Below are 24,901 nucleotides of genomic sequence, written 5' to 3' on the forward strand. Positions count from 1 at the left end.
TACATATATTTGTTTTTATTTAAAAATATATATTTAATGCAAAAAATATGTTATTTTTTTCAGAAGGTTAAAGTTCACGTCCTATGGTGAGGGCCATGGCGGTGAGGGCGAGGGGTTCCCTCACGGGTGACGTCACCAGACAGTGTGATGACGCAGTTGTCCGTGATTGGCTGACGCTTGCGCACGAGGCCTGTAGTTTGAAAGCTTGTGTGTGGGCCTCGGCGACAGCAGCACCGTTAGCCTCCTCACCGCCAACAAAGTTAACACCGTGTGGAAGTACGTTCGATTCAACTGGCGATTTGGAATTTGGAAAGTTCGGATAATGACGCCAAGAGGAAATGGAGCTACCACTCGGCGGGACGCTGTATTGTTTACCACTTGTTAGTTGAAAACAAACCTTTCAGCTAGCTGGCTAGCGGCTAAGTGGCTAACGGGCGAGCTCGCGTGCCGCTTCACTTCCTTGTTGCGCCTCTGAGGTTAATGGCAGGCGAGAAGTTCTGAACTTTTAACACTAACCTGTGAATGGATTTACTCTCTCATACTACTTGTACGTGTCAAAGGAGCAGGACTTAAAAACCGGAAGGTCCCCAGGCTATTACCTTTTGTCTACGGTTTGGAATGCAATGTGTCGCTGTATACCGTTAGCTGCTGGGGGCTAGCTTGCTAGCAAATCGATAATATGCACCTGATGGAGTCGACTGGTAACTAAATGTCATATTGTGCGTTTTATGTGGCAGAATTCGTTAATGTCCGCTACCACCAAAACTTCAATCAAGCTATCATTGTGATGCTATTGTTAAGCTAACGTTTTCATGTGAATGGGGTTAGTATGCTAACTAGCCCAAATGTTTTGTTCCACTGCACACCCAGGAACATAGTTGGGATAGAGTACACAATTTAGAGGTAATTTTCAACAGGTGTAAGGCTTCATTGTGTGGATAAATGCCTAATTCAGATGTACTTAGGGATGGCCGGGGCCGGAGTCCCTCCACACAGAGAAGTGCAAACAGGCAGGATAGACGTAATGCTAGTAAGCCGGGCAGCAGTGCAGCTCAGCGGGATAGACACCCTGACAAGAGAAGACCCTCTGCTTCCAAGAGGAAGAAACGCAGGCAGGCCAAAGAGAGAGACTTGTGGCATATGAGTGCCGTTGAAAGTTCTGTCAATGACCGACAAGGCACTTTTGGGAAAGAGTCTGAACTTCGGACACTGGTCGAGTATGATGACGTGAGCTCCCAGTCAGAGCGCTTCTCAGGGAGCCCCTCGCCCAAACTGGACCACCACCACCACGTTGATGGTTTTTCTGTGGATCGACTCAGTGACTTTGGAGAATATAACGGACCAGCATCTCCACATAGAAGTCACCCGAGAGATCGTGAGGCTGTTTTCCTCGTTAAGGAACCCAGAGGACCATCAGAAAGGAGCAAACCAGGGAAAGACCTCGGACGTAAGAAGGACCATCAGAATCGAGAAAGAGGCTCCAAAGTTTGTAGCGTAGTTAGCCCTAGTGGCTCTAAAAACCACAGAGACACTGCGAGGAGTACTGACAAAAACGGCAAAAAAGCAGCTTCAAGTCGGTCCTTGCAATCTGTTGATAAACGAGATTCCAATAGGCAAAGGAGTAAAACGAGATCGGATAAAGAGACGCCGTCTGCGTACAGAGACGCTCCTCAGTCTTACAGGGATGACCGTGAAGACCTCAGGGCCTACAGGAGAAGCCCGGGCTTGAAAGCAGAGAGTCCCTATGGGACGTCCTACGGCTCATACAGCTACCAATCTCCAGTAGGTTACAACCAGATGATATCAAGAAGAAGTCCGACATTTGGAAGCAAAAGACTCTCTCCGACGTCTACTTATTATGGCCGAGACGTGGACATGTATGGAACGTACAACATGCCCAAGTCGCCGAGCTCATACTCTGGTAACAAGCGAAAGCGGTCCCCGGTGACTCAAGCAAACTGGCGCAGGTCCCCGAGTTATGGCCGCCGCAGTCCGTACGAGCCGGGGGAGTTTGGTTCTAGTCCTTACGGAGGTCGACGGAGATCACGGAGTCCCTACAGGAAGTCCCTGAGCCCAAGTCCAGATGTCAGGTGAGGTCTCGGGCTAATATTGTTAGGTGGATTTCAACACACACATTGATATCATGGCCAGAACACACACTTGACCTTCAGCATGGAATACAATTCTGATTATAAAAGCTCAAATGGAATGTGCCACTGATTGTATCAACAATCCGCTTAATCCAGAACACATTTCCGCATTTTTATTGTGTAATTCTGTCAACACATTTGTTGATTAGTGATATAATTCATGACCATAACTTTCTTTATGTAGTTAAATAGGACAGGTGAAATGAGGACACCTTGTGGTTTAACTCTTCTGACTCCTGAACTGCACAAAAAGGTTGAATATTTGTTCAGCACGTTTAAGGCGTTGCCTGTGCTGTTATTTTGCTTACAAATACACCACATGGTGGTGCTCTTTATGAAATCCCATAAGTGGGATTTACTTTCAATACACTCAAACTTGAGGATGTTGTGCCAAATCATCACAAAATATGCTACACACCTTGATGGGACTGATAAACATGTTGTTTCTGTGAAATAAAATGGTCTGAAAAACATGGCTATTGGAGGATAATCCACAATTTAAACATGTACTTGGAAAAAGTCGATGTAAGGCATGCTTCTGGCTTCCTAGTATGCCTTGTTTATTTAGCAAGTTTAGCACCCAGGGCGGAACCATATTTGGAATTTGGGTCTTGAGCTAGCCTGGTCTAGATAGTTTCTCTTCCTCTTGGGGATTAGCAAAGGTGTTGTTTCACTTCCTGCTTCACAGGCTTGAATTCATTTACAGCAGCGGTCTCAAACTCAATTTACCTGGGGGGGCCAATGGAGCTAGGGTCTGAGTGAGACTGGGCCGCATCAGGTTTTCAAAAAAAAAAAAACGCATTTATTAAAAACAGAAAAATGAATAAACTTTGCTTTGGTTCCGATTTTCTACAAGAAAAGCTCTGATAAAACATTCCACTGTTCTCAAATATCTTAATTTTTATTTTTCTATACAAAATAAGATGAAAAATAAATAAACAAATCAAGAATAAAGACAATCAATCAATCAGTAATAAATAAATATAATAATAATAAAACGGCAAAAATAAAAACTTAAGAAACCACATATAGTTGGTGGGTAGACAAATTATTTTTTTTCTGAAATTAAAATGAACAAAGCATTATTAGAGCCCTGTAGACATGACAAAAGACAACTATAGTCACATTTATACTCATTTTATTTACAACATATTGCGCAACTGCACGGTCTTGAGACACATGCTAACTCGCAAACTAGAGAGCTAGCAACCTAAACGGTAGCCTCCAAGTTATTTCCTTTAAACTTAAATAGCCAAAAAGTTACCACTTCCACACGGATAGGGAGGATAACTATTAACAGTTATTTAACCTTTAACATGAACATTAATCAAATGTAGTAATTTTTTCTGGGTACATGATACCATACAGCATCCATATCAAACTTGCGTGGGCCGCACTAACATTAAACTTTCATATCAAGGTGGGGGCCTCAAACTAGTGTCCTGCGGGCCACGTGTTTGAGACCCCTGATTTACAGAGTTTAGTTATGTAATTGACCGCATTTTAAAGTGCTGAAGTAATTGAAATCCATAGTAATTTGTCTTCCAGGCGATCCGCAAGGTCTCGCAGCAGAAGCACCTATTCTTCCGCCAGGCGCTCGAGTTCCAGAAGCCGCCACCGCCACTCTCGCTCCCGCAGCCGCCCCTCCAGCCTCTCCCCCAGCACGCTCACCTTCAAAAGCAGCCTGGCCGCCGAGCTCAGCAAGCAAAAGAAGGCCAAGGCCGCCGAGGCGGCCGCCAAAGCCATGACCACCAGCAACGCATCCACTCCCACAAAGGCGGCGGCGGCGTCCGCCGCTCACCAGCCCAGCCCCAAAACCAACCACGCAGCCAGGAAGGGCCGCCCCCCATCTCCACCCGTACCACCACCACCGCCACCACCAGCAGTCGAGAAAGGACCACGGACTCCCACGTCAAGCCAGCCTCAGTCGCCATCTGACAGGTCTTCAAAGAGGACCACGGAGCAGCAGACCAGCCGGGACAAGGACGGAAAGGGAAAAGATGACGCCGTGCATCGGGATAACAGGAAAGCAACCGTGCCAAGCAAAGACAAGGAACGAGCCGCCGGGTCTCTCACCTCGAGTATTTCAGGCCTATCACTGCCCCAGAATATTCTGGAACACATAAATAAAGGCGAGAGGTACGTTTAGCATTCCAATGATCCCAAATATCCGACAATAACTTCATGACTTTGCCATTCTTTCCCATTGTCATGTCAGCACAAAGGACGGTTCTGTCTCAGGGAAGAAGAAGTCAGAGCGAAAAGGCCGACCGCTTCTCACCGACCTCCCCCTCCCGCCGGTTCTCTCCAGCCGTACGTCTTCCCCGCACAGTCCGGCCGAGGAGAAAAAAACCCAAGCGCTGCGTAGAAGGCCGAAGTACGTTTTGGCTTTGCTTCAAATTCCACTTTTGCTTTTATTGTCAAAATTTAAAATGATTTATATTTCAATCCCAGAATGTGCGGCCCGAGATACGGCGAGATCAAAGAAACCGAGATCGACTGGGGCAAACGTTGCGTGGACAAGTTCGAGATCATTGGCATCACGGGAGAAGGCACATATGGCCAAGTGTACAAAGCTAAAGACAAAGACACCGGTGAGACACATGACTGATTCCCTCCCCAACAACACAAACAACACATAACACATCTTCCTGTCCTGCAGCGGAGATGGTCGCTTTAAAGAAAGTACGCCTGGACAACGAGAAAGAAGGCTTCCCCATCACGGCCATCAGGGAGATAAAAATCTTACGACAGCTCAACCACAAAAGCATCATAAACATGAAGGAGATCGTCACAGACAAGGAGGACGCTCTGGACTTTAAAAACGATAAGGGTATGCCTATTGTGATAAACATTATGGCGTCTCTTTCGATGTCATCGATATTCCTTCCCCCCCGCAGGTGCTTTCTATCTGGTGTTTGAGTACATGGACCACGACCTGATGGGCCTTCTGGAGTCCGGCCTGGTGCACTTCAACGAGAGCCACATCAAGTCTTTCATGAGACAGCTGCTGGAGGGCCTGGACTACTGCCACAAGAAGAACTTCCTGCACAGAGACATCAAGTGCTCCAACATCCTGCTCAACAACAAGTCAGGACGCTCGTTTATTCTTCTTGACTTCCTTTTGTTGCATTTTTTTTCTAATATTCAATCTTCTTCTACTCAGAGGTCAAATAAAGCTGGCAGACTTTGGTCTCGCTCGCTTGTACAACTCCGAAGAAAGGTGAGCCTTCTCTTTTTTTAAACAAGCACCGACACAACCCCTCCCCATGTGGTTGCAATGCTAACACATTCACCGTGCGTGTTTGATTCCCAGTCGACCGTACACCAACAAAGTCATCACGCTGTGGTACCGCCCACCTGAGCTCCTCTTGGGTGAAGAACGGTACACACCGGCCATCGACGTGTGGAGCTGCGGGTAAGAGTTTTCATTGGAATAGACCCCATTTTATTTATATATATATATATATATATATATATATATATATATATATATATATATATATATAAACATGTTAAAAATGAGGTGCGATATTTATAGGTTATCACATGAGTTTTGCAACTTGTTTCTTATAAATTTACTACTTTTGTGTTGTAAATTTGTCACTTTTTTTCTTGTTAATGTATGACATTATTCTTGCAATATTACAACTTTTTTCTCAGAAATGTATGACTTTGCGTTATAGTGAGTTCATTCTTTTCATTCTTGTAAATTTGCTACTTTTTTGTTGTAAATGTGTGACTTTTTTCTTGATATTGTTCTCGTAAATTTACGACTTCATTATTGTAAATGTACTACTTTTTTTCCCCTGTAATTTTTAGAGTCTCGTAAATTGAGCAATGCGAAGGTCCTTTTGTATACTACAAAAGTAGTCCTGTGATATTGTAGGCACTTTGTTTTTCAAATTGATATCACTATTTTGTTAAATAATGGTTATTTCAAGCATCCTAAAAGGAGTTTTTACTGATTTTTGTTACTTTGTTCCACAAACTCTCTCATTTTTTCACAGCTAGTAGAATGTGAACATTTGAGCAGGATAATTAAGTAATTTATTATTTATTTACGGTTTATTTATTTATTATTTATTTATTTAATAACATAATTTAATTTATTTGTTTTTTTTTTTGTAAATTTAAAGCTGGATGTTAAAGCTTTATTTATCCAAGTTAAGATATGCCTTTATTCGTCCCTCAGTGGGGAAATTTGCATTGCCCACAGAATCAGTTAAGCAGTACAAAATACACAATATAAACAACCCAAGTATTAACAAATCAACAGTTTTACCCAAAGTTATATACAAATACAGTATGCAGATAATATGAAACGGGATGAAATATTTGACCATTCTATATCAAATCAAATCAACTTTATTTGTAGTGCACTTTTCCTGCAAGGACATGCAACACAAAGTGCTTTACAGAATTAAAAACAATTACCACAATTAAAAAGAAAACAATTACAAAGAAAGCACACACACACACAATCCACACAGTAGGGAGACATGGCATGGCACTGAGGAATTCTATACACTATGAGATCTTGCTAGTGAGTTAATATGAGGCATTATAGAAATACTTCACATAGAACTTGATATATTGCATTTAGAGCCTTAATATTGCATGTGGAGAGGTTGATCAGTTTTTACAGAGTAAAAGTTTGTGATACAGCATAACATACTGTTGTAATGGAATAAAAAATGTGTTTAGTAAGTACATATTGCTGGTGTAATTCCGTTTTTCCAGGAAATAATCTTTAACTACAAGAAAAACAAAAAAAAATATTGCCTTGTTAACAGTATCTATTGTGATATATTGTATCGTGAGTCTAGTATTGTGATACGTAGTAAGATATGCTATCCTTACAGATGCATCCTTGGGGAGTTGTTCACAAAGAAGCCGATCTTTCAAGCTAATCAGGAGCTCGCCCAGTTGGAGCTTATCAGGTACGTTTATGACCAAATGAATGGTTTGCCCCGTTAATGTGAAAAGTGTCCTCATCATCCAGTATCTTGGTATCTTCCAGTCGGATATGCGGTAGTCCGTGTCCTGCGGTGTGGCCCGACGTCATCAAGCTTCCCTTCTTCAACACCATGAAACCAAAGAAGCAGTACAGACGGCGACTGAGGGAGGAGTTTGCCTTGTAAGTGTGATAGTCGAGTACTTTTAAGGGTGTATACTCCCTGAACGCATCATTTGAATATTTTTTTTGTGCAGCATTCCGCCTTCTGCGTTGGACTTGTTTGACCACATGCTGAACCTTGACCCCAGCAAGCGCTGTGCGGCCGAGCAGGCGTTGGCCAGCGAGTTCCTCAAGGACGTCGACCCGGATAAAATGCCCCCTCCAGAGTATGTTTCCCTCCATCTTCCCTCCATCAATAATTCCCGATTTTAAACTTACACTTGAACTGTTTTGTAGTCTTCCTCTATGGCAAGACTGTCACGAGCTGTGGAGCAAGAAGCGTCGGCGTCAGAAGCAGATGCCCGAGGAACTGGCCGCCCCCAAGGCGCCGCGTAAGGAGCTGGGGCTGGATGACAGCCGCAGTAACACTCCTCAGGGTTTTCCGGCGTCCGGGAATATCAAAGCCCCGAACGCAGCGGCTTCTGCACTGCTGGGTGAGTCACAGATTCAACATTTGGAGTCGTTCATTAACTCCTACTGGTAATATTCATTGAAACGGCATGCGCTCGAATGCTGCAGATCCCAAAGGTCCGAACTCCCAGCTGACCCAGGAGCAGCTGGCAGTCCTGCTCAACTTCCTGGGTCCGGCCAACAGCGCCGTGAACTCAACGCAGTTTTTTCAGAACATGAGCTCAAAGGTCAACCAGGAGACTCTGCAGCAGCTCTCCAAAGTCTTAGCACCCGGCACCGACGTGGCCGAGACCGCCCCTCAGCAGCCGCCCGCTAAGCCCCCGCAGCCCGCGGCTCCGCCAGGCGTCCCCCGCACCCCACCAATGCCCAAGCCTCCTTCTCCGCCTCCCCCTACCAGTATTCCGGAAGGGGACGCGGCGGCTGCCACCCAGACGGCCGTGACCATGCTGCTGGCTCAGCTACTGCAAGCTCAGCGGTCGGAGGGCACTGATGGAGGGGATGCCGTGGAGGGCGGCAACCTCACAGCAGGACAGCCGCCACTTCCTCCCGAAGTCAAAGTTAAACACCCTCCAGAGTCCAGTCCGGTCTCTCCAGGTCAACTATTTTAATATTGTCATGTATTTGAAAACATCAAAATATATGAAAATACATAACTGCATGATGTCATTTGTCTTACAGCGGTCAAGTTAAGCAGCATGCCCATCTTGCCCCCGGACCAGAGACCACCCGAGCCCCCAGAACCCCCTCCACACGCAGACCTGGACTACAGGCAGCCTCCACCTGAGCCTAAAACCGGCCACGCCCCTCCTATAGCGTCAGCGGGCGGAGGCGACGGCGGTCGCCCACCCGAGCCCGACTATCCGCCCCTCCCCACCGCGGAGGGCCCCGGGTACGGGGGTGACTTCAGCCACCCACCGCCTCCCCCCTTCACTCCTGCAGGGTTTGGGGACAGCTTCATGGGTCACATGTTAGGCGGAGGCCTGCCACCACATTCTCTAAGAGAAGTCTTCGGCAGGCCCGGCCATGCCGCACCCCCTGTCCCGACCCACCCGGAGCCTTTCCCCCTGCCGGGGGTCGCCGCCACCGGTCCCAACAGCATGGTGTTCACCGGAGACAAGGACCACCGCTTTGAATACAGTTCTCTGCCCGTGGAGGGGCAGCCCAGCATGAGCGCCCTCCACCTGTACAACCACGCCATGGTCAGGAAGGACGCCGTGCCCCCTCCACCGCCCATCCCGGCACCGGGGCAACCGCCGCTACCACTCGGTTTTGTCCCTCATGTGAACTCGAGCGCAGCCATCAGAGGTCGAGGTCTACCCTTCTAAAAAAAAAAAAAAACGTAAAAATTGTTGGTGGAGCGAACAAAGTTTTCATGACTTGAAGCCTCTTGGACCAGACGAGACACTTTGGCCCCGGTCTGAGTCCGCATTTGTGTCCCTCCTCGATTGATTTGTGGACTGCGGACTACATTGCTGAAGGACAGCGGAGGAGCTTTTCTGGCTCGGACCATTTTTCATATTTTTTTGTAATTTGTTCTACAAGTCTTTTAAATTAAACTTTTACCTGTTTTTTGTTTTTTCTCTGATTGTAAAATGAATTCCTGGGTCGGGTACACTCTTGTCCTCCCTGAGTAGTATTATGTTTTGCACTACTGACTGAAGTAGGCTCAACTATTTTAGCTATGGAGTAAAATTGTGTGCATTTATCTGCACAATTACAAGGGTGACCTGTTGTTTTTTTTTTTTGTCTTTCTTTTTGTTGTTTAATAGCTGGAACATCGAGGGCCTGTTATCATGAGCACTCAAAACAAGTGGACTGGTAGCACTTGGATGAGCTAATCTGTTCTGGACAGACAGAAGCTGTTTTTTCTTCTTGCAAATAGAAGTAAAAGTGTAAAATGAACAAACCCAAGTTCTTTTTTTTTTGTATTAAAAATATTTTGCCCTCCCCTTTTTTTTTTTTCCTTTGGCAAATGTTTATTAAAGAAATGCCATAGTGTACTATTGCCTCCAGGGTTTGTTTTGCTTCATATAAACTATAAACAGTATTATTATTTTTCTTGACTCCTCCACTGTGATGATTGCAAACCATTTCAACAACACATAAACTTAAGGGTGCGTTCCCAGTCAGGAAACTTGCATGACAAGGTGCTAGGTTGTAATTTCCTTATCAAGAGAAGCATAAAAAAAGAAGGTCAAATGTCACACAACATCGCCTTGAGTACAAAATGGAGGATGTCAGCTTTGCACTTTTAAGTGCTTTTACTTGTGCTTATAGCGAGGAGCTTGTCAAAGATAACAAAGGAGTCTTGCTGTTGCCCTCTTAATGTCAACTATGATAAGTGTATCTCTTCAAACCAAAAAAATAAATCATACACTGTATCAAAGCATTAACACATACAACCAGTAGGGGGCAGCATTATCGTTGAAGGTTGTTCAAAACAGGCACATTTAAGCGTCTTTGAGTATTCCTAAAAGCGCTATACAGATAAAATGTATTATTATTATTATTTAGGCCATCATTTTCAACATGGTTAATAAAATAACTAGAACTAGTATCTTATATTTCCACGATTTAAAGCAAAGGAAGCAAATCCAAGCATGCTATGCTAGCTTCAATAGCTTCAACTAACAACGCTTCTTTGTCTATACAAATAAAACATTTTCAACATATAATTCACCCTCACAACCAGTAGAGAGCACCATTGTGTGTTTTTTTTAACCCTAATTACAAAATTGCCGAACAAGAGCAACCTCGCTTAACATGCATAAGTGTAACTATACCCTCCGAACCGCAAGGTGGCGCTAATGCTCTTACATGTTAATTGCCCGCATATAAAACAGTTGAAAGAAGACCTGTAACATTCCAATGTGGACAACTTTTTAGCTGCATCGAGCACCGTTTTTTTTCTATCCTTAAATTAAAAATTGCTATCCTATTGCATAAAAATAAAGGTAAGCCCCAAAGTCATATGTGTATGTTTGCAAAAAGATTAATTAATTAAATAATTTAAGCGGTAGAAAATGAATGAATGAATGAATTTCGGATACGAGTGCTTTGCTAAAATGTACACCACTACGTTAATGCCATTTGCAGTACCTAGTTTAGCCACAGGGTGGTGTCAAAAGCCTTTTATCAGTAAAACGGTACTCTATGACCAATGATGTCTTTAGTGTAAATATTACACATCTGTATTAGCTAAATTGATGCAAGAAGATGTGGTTAAAGTATATTTTTGCTATTTTAAGGGGAATTCTCACATGATTCAGTTGCCCGATTCCTCTCTTTTGTCCGCCATCTTGCTCCAGGTGCCTCTAGAACTCTGACAGGTGACAAGTGAAAGCATTAATTACAATTTAAAGGGGATTTTTTTATTTTAATTGAATGAATGAACCTTTAGGAGATGTAGCAATAAGTAAGTGAACCGTAATGTCACCTCTACTGTGCCTGGGGGGGCCACATTCTGCTAAGAAGAGGCGAGTCAGCAGTGCTAACGGCTGCCCCGTTGCACCTCGCTTTGGTTCAATTTGTTTGTGGGTTTGCTTTTGTGAGCGAATTCCTCCTAAGGGGGGTTGCCACCCTTGGTAAAGTTAATTAAAATGTGAATTAGGAGTCGTGGAAGGGTTGTGCTGTGGTGTTTAGCATGCATGGACCACTAAACACAAGAGTAGACAAGTTTATAGACAAGTTTATCAATTATTATTAATTAAATATTGTTTTTGGATTATTTTAAATGTTATTTTTGTTTGTAATTATTTTATATGTTTTTTGGTACTAAAATATTTGTATAGAATCTTATAATATTTGACTAAATGTTACATTTCTCAGGAAAAACAAAACTCCAATGATTTTCTAACCATTCAAAATAATTTTTGCAGGTGTTTTTGACTAGTTAATTAAAATAACCAATTAATTAATTTAATAATATATATTTGAAACTGTATATATATTTTAAATGTATGTTTTGTAGCTGTTTGAATAGCTATTGAATTCTTGTCAAAATGTATTACATTAAATACATATTTTATGAATTCAATTAATTAATTGTAAATTTATTATCTTAAATATATATTTTAAAGGTTTTATATATTTTTTTATTTAGTATTTTTTTAAATAAAATAATTAATACTTATTATTATTATATTATTTTAATAAAATAACCAATTAATTAATTTAATAATATATATTTGAAAGTGTATATATATTTTTCAATGTATGTTTTGTAGCTGTTTGAATTGCTGTTGAATTCTTGTCAAAATGTATCGTATTAAATACATATTTTATGAATTTAATTAATTAATTGTAAATTTATTATCTTAAATATATATTTTAGAGGTCTTATATATTTTTTATTTAGTATCTTTTAAATAAAATAATTAATAATTATTATTATAATTTAATTTATTTATATTATATTAATAAAATAACCAGTTAAGTAATTTAATAATACATATTAAAGTGTATATATATTTTTTAAATGTATGTTTTTAGCTGTTAGAATAGCTATTGAATTCTTGTCAAAAGGTATTATATTAATTACATATTTTATGAATTTAATTCATTAATTGTAAATTTATTATCTTAAATATATATTTTTTATTTAGTATTTTTAAATAAAATAATTAATAATTATTATTATTTAATTTATTTTAATATGTTATATTATATTTAATATTTTAATCAATATTTTCAATAATATTAATAATAATTTTATTTAGCTTTGTAACATAATTCTGAATAGACATTGTTCCTACATTACTAACCAGAGCAACTTGACTCAACAGCGCCCTTGCTGGTTGCAGCCTAGTATTGCACTACATTTGACCTTATGTTTCAATAGAATTTCCAACATCAGTGAATATATTATGCCCATTCTTCATATTAGCAATATTTAAAATAAAGTTGCTTATGTTGTATGATGGACTGTAGCCTGTTTAGCCAGCTAGCAATAGCATATCACCGACATTGCATTACCTATTGTTGTTGTTTTACTTACCATTCAGTCCAGCTTTAAAGCCTTAGCCGCACATCAATCACGACCGCGTGTTAAAGGGCACCCAGCAAGGTGACACCCCGGCCCAACGGTCACGCCACGATGACCTTTATATCATACCGCTTGTCAAGGCGTCGTCACATCACCTGAAGATTGCGGGTTTGATCCCCTGGCGGGAGACATTTTTTTATTTCCCTACATTACGCAAACATATTGTCCATTCCGTGCGCCTGCACGTGATTTATTTCCTGTCTCGTATTCCGACCGTTTAAATGTCACGCGCCACTTCTTTCTCTATCTGACCTTTGACCTACCATTCCATGGAGAAGTCCATAAAACCCCCAAAGGAGGGGGGGGGTGATGAAACGGCGGTCAACTTTTTGATGAAACGGTGTTTGTTGGCGAGGTTCGTCATAATCATCTTCATAAAATCTGCAGGGGGGGTGTGTAGGGGGGGTGGGGGGGGGGGTAGTGCGGCGATGAAGCGTATACGTCCCTTGGTGCTTCTCCGGCTGGCTCGGCCTTGTCTGTTAAAATCACGTTTACAGCTGCCCTTCGGCAACAAACATGTCTGGTTTCATCTTCCGACAGTTGAGTGTTGCCTCTGAAAAACATGTGACACACACACACACACACACACAGTCGCAATCATTGACGAAGCATTTAAATAAAATCCGATTTCTAAAGGATCCGGCCCCCAAGGGGAGGATTTGTGACATCACCAATTAGATTCATGAAATCTCTCTGTCGTATTTACTTAGTGGGGATCAATACACAGAATGGTTATGTTGCATTTTATCATTTATTGTATGCATTATGTTTGTTTGTGCAGGTTTATGTTGCATTCCTATGTGTTTGTTACGTTTGTGCCTATTTGTGCAGATTTGTTACATTCATACAGTACATGAGCGTGTTGTTTCACGCTACATAAAAGAATGTTTGTCGTTGATGTTTACGTTTGCATCAATTTGTCATGTTTATGTTGCATTCCTATGTGTTTGTTACGTTTGTGCATATTTGTGCAGGTTTGTGCAGGTTTGTTACATTCATACAGTATATGAGCGTGTTGTCGATGTTTACGTTTGCATCAATTTGTCATGTTTATGTTGGATTCCTGTGTGTTTGTTACGTTTGTGCCTATTTGTGCAGGTTTGTTACATTCATACAGTACATGAGCGTGTTGTTTCACGCTACATAAAGGCATGCTTGTTGTCGATGTTTACGTTTGCATCAATTTGTCATGTTTATATTGCATTCCTATGTGTTTGTTACGTTTGTGCATATTTGTGCAGGTTTGTTACATTCATACAGTATATGAGCGTGTTGTTGATGTTTACGTTTGCATCAATTTGTCATGTTTATGTTGCGTTTGTTACGTTTGTGCCGATTTGTGCAGGTTTGTTACATTCATACAGTACATGAGCGTGTTGTCGATGTTTACGTTTGCATCAATTTGTCATGTTTATGTTGCATTCCTATGTGTTTGGTACATTTGTGCCTATTTGTGCAGGTTTGTTACATTCATACAGTACATGAGCGTGTTGTTTCACGCTACATAAAGGCATGCTTGTTGTCGATGTTTACGTTTGCATCAATTTGTCATGTTTATGTTGCATTTCTATGTGTTTGATACGTTTGTGCCTATTTGTGCAGGTTTGTTACATTCATACAGTACATGTGCGTGTTGTTTCACGCTACATAAAGGCATGCTCGTTGTCGATGTTTACGTTTGCATCAATTTGTCATGTTTATGTTGCATTCCTGTGTGTTTGTTACATTTGTGCCTATTTGTGCAGGTTTGTTACATTCATACAGTATATGAGCGAGTTGTCGATGTTTACGTTTGCATCAATTTGTCATGTTTATGTTGCATTCCTATGTGTTTGTTACGTTTGTGCATATTTGTGCAGGTTTGTTACATTCATACAGTATATGAGTGTGTTGTCGATGTTTACGTTTGCATCAATTTGTCATGTTTATGTTGGATTCCTGTGTTTTATACATTTGTGCCGATTTGTGCAGTTTTGTTACATTCATACAGTACATGAGCGTGTTGTTGATGTTTACGTTTGCATCAATTTGTCATGTTTATGTTGCATTCCTATGTGTTTGGTACATTTTGTGCCTATTTGTGCAGGTTTGTTACATTCATACAGTACATAGGCTTGTTGTCAATGTTTACATTTGCGTCGATTTGTGCACATTTATACTACAGTCACGCATATTTATGCTCCATTTATGGAACAGTCATGGATGTTTGTGTTATGTTTGTGCATATTTATGCTACAATTAGGCATATTTCTGGTACAGTCACGCATGTTTGTGCTTATTTATGCTCCATTCACGCATGTTTGCGTTACATTTGTGCATAGTTATGTTATAGTCAGGCATATTTATGCTACATTTAAGTTATGCACATTTTTGGTATTTATGTTACTGTCACGTATATTTATGGTACATTCATGCATATTTGTGTGACATTTGTGCGTATATGTTACAGTCATGCATATTACGGTACATTTGTGCATGTTTGTGTTATGTTTGTGCATATTTATGTTATGTTTGTGCATATTTATGTTACGTAAATATAATTGTGTCCTTATTTACGTTATATTTATGCATACATGCTACGTTTGTGCAATTGTGTATTTCTGTTTGTGTAACGTTTGTGCATATTTATGCTACATTCACACATGGTGTTGCATCTGTGTGTATTTATGCTAGTGTCACGTCATGTCATATAGGTAAGATAAGGCACTATATGTTAGTACATGCACACGTTTACGCATCCGTAGCATGCTAATTAGCATGGTTAGGGTTATGTATGGTTTTTGTTGAGGTTGTGCATGTCTGTGCCCATTTTATACACGTTTATTCAACTATTATGCAACAATTCCAAATGTTTCTTCTGCTTATGTTGACTTCATGTTACATTATGTCACGTTGCGGTTGTTTATACGCATTCAAGCCTTAACTAAGGAATTTGCAGAGCTCTCAGCGCGGCCCACGACAAGCTCCATTTTCATCAGTATGGAGAGAAATATGAAATGAAGTGTGAAATGTTATTGTGGCTCAAATTGAAATAGCGTGGAAGGTAGCGGCGCGAAGGAGGAGGCGGGGAAACGACGAGCTCTTTTGATTTGTGTAAAGGTCACCAAGACTTGTCTCGCTTGTGATATCGGCACTAGAAACCCAGTGCTCAGCAGTTGTGGAACATCACACCGCAACATCGGAGGTTGTCACACAAAACGTTGTTTTCCCACAGGCGGCGGCGGTAGCAGCCCGTTCTTGTCGCTCTCAGCGACGAGAGTTTCTTTCAAAGAGCGCAACGCCGATGCTGATGAAGCGCGGGGCTTCCGCTCAGAGCAAACAGACTGTCAGCGACAACACGCCACCTCACACGAGGATACGCCACTTCCTGCGGAGACGAGTCGTCCTTCTGACTTTTGAACATCTGAAACCAAACATTTAGTGTGTGTTTTGTGTGTGTGTGTGTGTGTGGGGGGGGGGGGGGGGGGGCTGCTTGAGATGAAGCAAAAGCAAAAATGCACAAAGACAGTTTGTGAGACTGCTTCCTGGTTTTTGTAGACGACGCTAATGCTAACATTTGCGCATTGGTTCATTCCACAATCCATTCACTGACTCAAACAACTGAATGACAAGGAACTAACTGAATATATCATTTGAACACGTTTGTGCATTTTAAAAGATGGTTTTGTAATACAAGAAAAAACATTTTTGCTCTTTGCTAGCATGGTTAAACTTTCCTTATTAGCATCATCCAGATGGAAAGCACTGTCTCCTATGTTTGTGATGTTTGTGTAACTTTGTTACATCCACGCATGTTCTTGTTACATTAGCGTGTCACCTACGTTTGTGACGTTTGTGCAACTTTGTTACATCCATGCATGTTCTTGTTATATTTGCGTGTCTCCTACGTTTGTGCGTTTGTTACGTCCACGCATGCTGTGTGTCACCTACAGTATGTTTGTGACGTTTGTGCAACTTTGTTACATCCATGCATGCTGTGTGTCACCTACAGTATTTTTGTGATGTTTGTGCAACTTTGTTACATCCATGCATGTTCTTGTTATATTTGAGTGTCACCTACGTACATTTGTGATGTTTGTGCAACTTTGTTACATCCATGCATGTTCTTGTTACATTTGTGTGTCACCTACGTTTGTGATGTTTGTGCAACTTTGTTACATCCACACATGCTGTGTGTCACCTACAGTATGTTTGTGACGTTTGTGCAACGTTGTTACATGCATTCATGCATGTTCTTGTTACATTTGTGTGTTTTCTATTGTTTTCTAGGTTTGTGTATGTTTGTTACATTCATGCATGGTTTTGTTACATTTGCGTGTCTCCTGTTCTTGTGCAACTTTGTTACATCCATGAAGGCTCTTGTTACATTTGTGTGTCTCCTATGTTTGTGACGTTTGTGCAACTTTGTTGCATTCATGCAGGCTCTTGTTACATTTGTGTGTCTTCTATGTTTTTTATGTTTGTGCAAATTAGTTACACGCATGGGGGTTGCATTACTGTGTTTTTCCTGTTTGTTGTATGCATGCATGTGTGTGTTACAGTTGTGTGTTTGTTTGTGCATGTTGTGCCAGTTTGTGACATTGATAAATTTTTTTGTGTGTACTTATGTTTGTTACATGCATGAAAGTCTGTTCCATTTTCCATTGCGTTTTTATTGTTTGTTCCATTTGTGCATATTTTAGTTCCATTTCTGCATGTTGTGTTTTTTGTTTAGAAGCAAATACCAAAATCTAAAGGCAGTTTAGTTGAGACGGAACGTAAATCATTCCTCAGCCACCAAAAACTTTCCGCCTCTGTTTCCCCGCCATGCTCCCCCCCCCCAAATCTCCCATCATCATGGCGTCTGTTTTCTTGCCAGTACAAATGGAGTGTCCAAGTGAGGGATGTATTGCCAAAAGTCAGCGTAGGTTGAGGTGATGTATCTGCTGTCACTTTGTGCATTAGCGCGCTGACCTTTTTTTTTTTTTTCCTTCTTCTTCTCCCTATTCCACCCGCAATGTGGCCCTCGCTGCTAAGAAAGACTGATAAGTCCGCCATGAAATGTGTCATCGACACGGACTCATCTAGAGTATAAACAACCAAAAAAAAACAAAAACAAAAGGAAAGAGGAGTTTAAGTGGACGAATGTAAAGAATTGAGGAAGTGAAGATGAAGATGAGGATGAGTCCCACACTCTGCCGCCATCTCACAATAGATCAGGCCTAAATGCGGATTGATTATGCTGTCATCCCGACGTTATCCCCTTTTGAATGCATTTCATATTTGATTCAGTTTGTTATTCACGCCCCCGATTCTTTGTGATGCCATTTGTCTCCGCTGTCATCGCCGATTCATCACATGTGTCCTCACCCTCGTCGGCTGCTGCCGGCGATATCGAGTCGCAATTAAGCGATATTACACTAGAGAGGGTGTGCGTTTCCTCGTCTTCCAGTCATATGCTGCTTGTCAACAAGGTGAAATATAGAAAAAAAGCCTGATTTTTAAACCTTGAGTTGATTAGTCTCGGCCCGTTTTTGTTGGAAAATAAGTCTTTTCAAAACAGGATGTAGCGATAACAGCGTAAGCTAGCTACATGATATTAACCTTGCAATGTTCAGAAATACCCAACACAAATAAATAGACGTTTTTGTACACCCCAAGTATGTTTGTGAGGTTTGTGCAACTTTGTTACATCCATGCATGTTTTTGTTACATTTGTGTGTCACCAATGTTTGTGATGTTTGTGCGACTTTGTTACATCCATGCATGATTCCTGTTACATTTGTGTGTATCCTATGTTTGCAATGTTTATGCAACTTTGTTACACCCATGCATGTACTTGTAACAGTTGTGTGTGTCATATTTTTGCAATGTTTGTGCAACTTTGTTACACCCATGCAAGTTCTTGCTACATTTGTGTGTCACCAATGTTTGTAACGTTTGTGCAACTTTGTTACACCCATGCAAGTTCTTGCTACATTTGTGTGTCACCAATGTTTGTAACGTTTGTGCAACTTTGTTACATCCATACATGTTTTTTTTGTTCAATTTGTATGTCACCAATGTTTGTATTGTTTGTGCAACTTTGTTACATCCATACATGTTTTTTTGTTCAATTTGTATGTCACCAATGTTTGTAACGTTTGTGCAACTTTGTTACATCCATGCAAGTTCTTGTTACATTTGTGTATCACCTATGTTTGTGCAACTTTGTTACATCCATGCATGTTCTTGTAACATCTGTATGTATCCAATGTTTGTGACGTTTGTGCAACTTTGTTACATCCATGCATGTTCTTGTAACATCTGTATGTATCCAATGTTTGTGACGTTTGTGCAACTTTGTTACATCCATGCATGTTCTTGTTACATTTGTGTATCAACAATGTTTGTTACATTTGTGCATCTCTGTTGGATCCATGCATGTTTTTGTTACATTTGTATGTCACCAATGTTTGTAACGCTTGTGCAACTTTCTTACAACCATGCAGGTTCTTGTTATATTTGTGTGTCACCTATGTTTGTGATGTTTGTGCAAATTTGTTAGATTCTTGTTACATTTGTGTGTCACCAAATGTTTGTGCGACTTTGTTACATTCATGCATGTTTTGTGTTACATTTGTGTGTCACCAAATGTTTGTGCGACTTTGTTACACCCATGCATGAATCTTGTTACATTTGTGTGTATCCAATGTTTGCAACGTTTGTGCGACTTTGTTACATCCATGCATGATTCCTGTTACATTTGTGTGTATCCTATGTTTGTGACATTTGTGCAACTTTGTTACATCCATGCATGATTCTTGCTACAGTTGTGTGTATCCTTATGTTTGACGTTTGTGCAAATTTGTTACATCCATGCATGATTCTTGTTACAATTGTGTGTATCCTTATGTTTGTGACGTTTGTGCAAATTTGTTACATCCAGGCATGTTTTTGTTAAATTTGCGTGTCTCCTTTTTTTCCCGTTTGTGCAACTTTGTGACAACCATGCATGTTCTTATGCATGTTACATTTGTGTGTCATCCGTGTTTGTGACGTTTGTGCAACTTTGTTATTCATTCACCCAACACAAATAAATAGCCATTTTTGTACACTAGTCAGTGTAGTTTGTACATACACTTTTTAATGGCTTATTTATTCTTATTATGTGTACTATATTGTGTAATATGAATGGAAAGAGGACTGTAGGGGTGTTATTTCATGTCGAGAGGGCTCTAATAATGATCAAAACAAGTGTGATACCAACACGTCAGATTTAGTTACGCCCTATTTTTTTATTTATTTGCAGAAAAAAAACAACTTTACGCCTCTCCATCACCGGCTCGCATCCTCCCTCCAAGTTTGAAGCTCATACATGTGGAGATGTTGTAAAAATAAACACAAATGAAAGTAGAAAGTAGTCGCTGCCCCGCATCCGAGACGGGCGACTCAAGCGATGTGATCACACGGGGAATGTTTTAAGACATGCGTGATTCCTAAAAGCCTGCCAGAGAAATCCTCAAGATCAGCCATAGTGGATGTCTTATGATGAATAATTAATAGCATCCCTGCTTCCTTTCATGCGGCGCACATTCCTTATAGCACAAGTCATTTACTCTTATACTTTCTTTCCTGTTTCTCCCGTAGCTGAAGGCGACTTGGATCTCTCCAAGGACGACCACGACGCCATCCTTCAGCTGGTTTGAATCAGGATACTCAATGCTGGAAAAGAGGTGAGGGTGAGAAATAATAATGATGATTTATGATGCTAACTTTGAGTGAGTTAAGATATAAATAGTGGAGTTAATCTAGATAATATCAGATATTTAGACTTCTTTTATCGGTCCTTTCAACCTTTATTAACACTTACGAGATTGAAAAAGGACATTTTGAGCCATTCAGATTTTTATTCCCGATCCATTTGTGTGTGTAGAGGCCAGAGGATGGTCATTAGTCATATTTTCTTCCTGGTCCTATGGCCTGTGTTGTTGTCAGCACAAAAATATGAGCAATATATTTAGTTACAGCGAGGAAGATCGAAAAAATTATCACTATTTTCACCTCACAGTACTTTTCCACGAGTTATCTCGGAGTAGTGTACAACTTTATTTGTGCTATGTGGGTGGGGTGTCATGGTATAACAATACATTACAGCCTGTGTCCCTTTTAAAATAGCATAAAATGGAGACGACAGACAAAAAGACCAAAATTTGTTTCTCACAACCAAAAATGTTGATTTTAAAAACCCCACATTCAATACATTAAAATTGTTTTCACTGGAAGCACAAAATCCAAAGAAATACAGATGAATATGTGCAGATTCTGGAAAAACTACAAAGCTTTTTGTGCTGGTTATTGTGTGTAGCGGCTCTATAGGAGTCCAAAACTCGAAAAATGAACACAATAGGTCTCATGGCAGTACTTGTTTCCCATTCAAAGCATGCAGCAAAATTTCAGGTTTTACAATTTCTACTGAAGTATTAATAAATTATTATTAATGTTGGATAATTGTAAAAAAAAATGCATAACTATGTGTTTTATTTAATATTAATAGTAATATATATTATATGTGTGTATGTGTCTCTTCAACTACAAAGCTTTCTGTGCTGGTTATTGTGTGTAGCGGCTCTATAGGAGTCCACAACTGGAAAAATGAACATAATAGGTCCCCTTTAACATAAACTAATGCAGTTCTTATGAACAAGTTTTTATAATTTTGTCCACCAGATGGCAGTACTTGTTTCCCATTCAAAGCATGCAGCAAAATTTCAGGTTTTACAATTTCTACTGAAATATTTATAAATTATTATTAATGTTGGATAATTGTAAAAAAAACGCATAAATATGTGTTTTATTTCATATTCACATATATTATATAATAATAATAATAAAATAAATAAATGATATATAAATATGAAATATTAATAAATATTATTAATGTTGGATAATTGTAAAAAATGCATAAATATGTGTTGTATTTCATATTTATGTATATATTATATATAATAATAATATAAATAATAACATTATTATTAAAAATACTAATAATAATACAAATTTATTAATATTTCAGTGGAAATTGTAATTGTAATTGTTGCTGCATGCTTTGAATGGGAAACAATTTATATATATTTATATTATATATTTATATATTATATATATATAATATTAACAATAAACAATATTATATATAATAATATATATGTATATATATATATATATATATATATTATATATTTATTTTTTTAAATATTTTTAGCAATTATTTTTGATAAACAGTTTTGCTTTTTAACATGAATACACATAACTACATGTCCAAAATGCATTTTCTCTGAATATATTTTTATGAAATAAGGAGAAACATGATAACAACATGCATACAGTCATATATAAATTCAAATTTAATGTCAATGTTGTACTAAATACGACCACAAAAGCATATATTTCACTTTTACCAGTGTAGTGAGTCTATACCAAGGATAAGGACAACTACAATATAGGTTAATTTTACTTCAAAATTAAAAAAAAAGTCAGACATCGGTTGTATATTGGATATTTTAAGGGAACTGCTAGTCATAAATGCTTATATTATTATTGTGAAAAGTTATTAAGTTCATTTTTTAGCTTTAATAATGATTTGGAGTGCATGAGAAAGTCTAAAATGTAGCTCTTTTTTGACCACATGGTTGTTTATTATCATGTGTATAGCACAACACAGCAAAAAAAACAAAAACAGAACCAATGTTATAATAACATAAAGAGCAAGGCATGAATACCACTCATTGTAAACTCTAGCATGCTTAGCTTCAGGCCGTGGCGGCTGCTAACCACAGAAGCTTAGGGTGACTGTCTGCTCACATGACCTCCACATGGCGAGTGCGTGGATGTCGACAGTCTTCAAGCCGGGAGGAAGGCGGCGTTCCACAATATGAGCCCAGTGAAAACATCGGGTGCACGGCGCTGGGCTTAAACCAAATGTGACACATGCCTCAGTGCCTCATGCCAGCTGGTGACGGCTCACAAACTTACAAGCACCATCATAAACATATCGTTAACACTATGAAAAGTGAACATCATTATGTTTTTTGTTTTTTTTTTACATTTTTTTTTATTTTAGTACAAGCCCGTGAGCTTCAATTCCAAATGCAATCTCATAAACTGCAATTCATATTTGATGGAGTAATAGAACATATTTTTCACTCCTGTGCCGGGGGGGCCCCGTGGCGTGTATGCATTTTGCATTTTGGATTGCAAGGTTGTGTAGCGCAGACAGACGGATGAACCGACCTTGGCACGCACGCCTACCTGGGGACACACACACACACACACACAAACACACACACTGCATGGATGCATGTATAATTGTGCGTGTGTGTGCACTCTTGGAGGCGGGTTTATAAAAACACAAAATAATGTCAGTCATTTTCTTGTTGTAACTTGAATGCATCACAAATGCATCATTGGTAGGCCCAACAGCTTAGTATTAATGTGTAGAAATACGCATACATATACATACATAGTAGCATTAAATACAGATACTACACATTCACAGTAGTTCTCAATTCATTTCTATCAGGCCCTCGAAGGGGTTCGAATTTTTAATAATGGAAATAAATATACACTAATCCCTCCTGATGAGTGATTTTAGTAGGATTCCATATTTATAAATTGAGTATTTTAGTAGTTCTAAATGTTTTTTCTAAATGTGCCCTGTGATTGGCTGGCCACCAGTCCTGTACCCCGCCTCTCGGCCGAATGCAGCTGGGATAGGCTCCAGCAACCCCCGCGACGGTAGAAAATGAATGAATGAATGAGTAGTTCTAAATACTTTACATTATTAGAGCCCTCTAAACATGAAGTAACACCCCTATAGTCACTTTTACACTCCTATTACCCAATACAGTAGACATAATAAGTTATGTAAGACATATATAAGACCATATATAGCATGGTGAAAGTTGCTTGTTTTTTACTTCCTGTTTTGTACAGTACTTCCTGTGGTCTCACTAATGTAATGTAATGAATAATGATGCTTAAGTTGAGTGAGGGTGGTGGACAGGAAGTAGTGTCGGGTGTTCAGAGTTGAGTTTTAGCTCACCTTAGAGATTAATCTTAGCTTAATTTATTTAAGACATCATATAGCATGGTGAAAGTTGGTTGTCTTTCACTTCCTTTTTTGTACAGTACTTCCTGTTGTCTCATTAATGTAATGTAATGAATAATGATGCTTAAAATGAGCGGGGGGTGGTGGACAGGAAGTGGTGTTGGGTGTTCAGAGTTGAGTTTTAGCTCATTTTAAGGATTAAGCTTAGCTTAAGTTATTTAAGACATAGATAAGACATCATATAGCATGGTGAAAGTTACTTGTCTTTTACTTCCTGTTTTGTACAGTACTTCCTGTTGTCTCATTAATGTAATGTAATGAATAATGATGCTTAAAATGAGTGGGGGGTGGTGTACAGGAAGTGGTGTCGGGTGTTCAGAGTTGAGTTTTAGCTCATTTTAGGGATTAATCTTAGCTTAAGTTATTTAAGACATACGTATATAAGACCATATATAGCAGGGGTCGGGAACCTTTTTGGCTAAGAGAGCCATGAAGGCCAGATATTTTAAAATGTGTATCTGTGAGAGCCATATACATTTTTTAAACATTGAATGCAATAAAATGTGTGCATGTTTATGTAAGACCAACAGTTTTAGATATAATGGGCTCTAATTATGTAGACCAGGCACACTACCTCACGCCAATGGGGTGTGGCCAGCACACTTTCGTGAGCAGCGCAGTGTCCAATAATAAATCAAATACTTGCTGCCATTAATGCAACTTCTGCTGCTGCATAGTTTTGAACCGTATTCAGTACACGTATTTCATTCTTTTGACCATCTTCGTCAAAAGGCTTGGTTCTGCAGCTTTAGCTAGGTGACTATTTGACTAAAGGAGGAAAGTTTATATTTACATGTTTTTTTGACATCTCAATGACCGAGGTAGACTACCGCATTACCCAGTAATAATCAAGTTTTGGTGTTTGACCTGGAAAATATTATCAAGAAAGATGGATGTGGTCGGCCGTATTGCAGTAGAAAATAGATGGACGAATTAAAATGCATAAGAAAGTTTTGATTTTTAATATTATTTTTAACAGTGATTTCTGTGAT

The 24,901-nt window shown here is 39.6% G+C and overlaps 1 protein-coding gene across 1 annotated transcript; it reads left to right on the forward strand.

Moving 5' to 3' along the window:
- The first annotated feature begins 201 nt into the window (after nt 1-201).
- Nucleotides 202-9,740, forward strand: cdk13 (cyclin dependent kinase 13). Its single transcript, XM_058060036.1, has 14 exons — nt 202-2,090; nt 3,699-4,289; nt 4,369-4,527; nt 4,605-4,744; nt 4,813-4,983; nt 5,051-5,240; nt 5,317-5,373; nt 5,467-5,568; nt 7,016-7,093; nt 7,174-7,290; nt 7,365-7,496; nt 7,567-7,763; nt 7,849-8,334; nt 8,419-9,740. Exons 1-14 carry the CDS (start codon nt 943-945, stop codon nt 9,063-9,065), a joined length of 4,215 nt encoding a protein of 1,404 aa, XP_057916019.1. The 5' UTR covers nt 202-942; the 3' UTR covers nt 9,066-9,740.
- Nucleotides 9,741-24,901: the final 15,161 nt, after the last annotated feature.

The sequence above is a fragment of the Doryrhamphus excisus genome, chromosome 21, assembly GCF_030265055.1.
Source record: "Doryrhamphus excisus isolate RoL2022-K1 chromosome 21, RoL_Dexc_1.0, whole genome shotgun sequence".
Lineage (NCBI taxonomy): Eukaryota > Metazoa > Chordata > Actinopteri > Syngnathiformes > Syngnathidae > Doryrhamphus > Doryrhamphus excisus.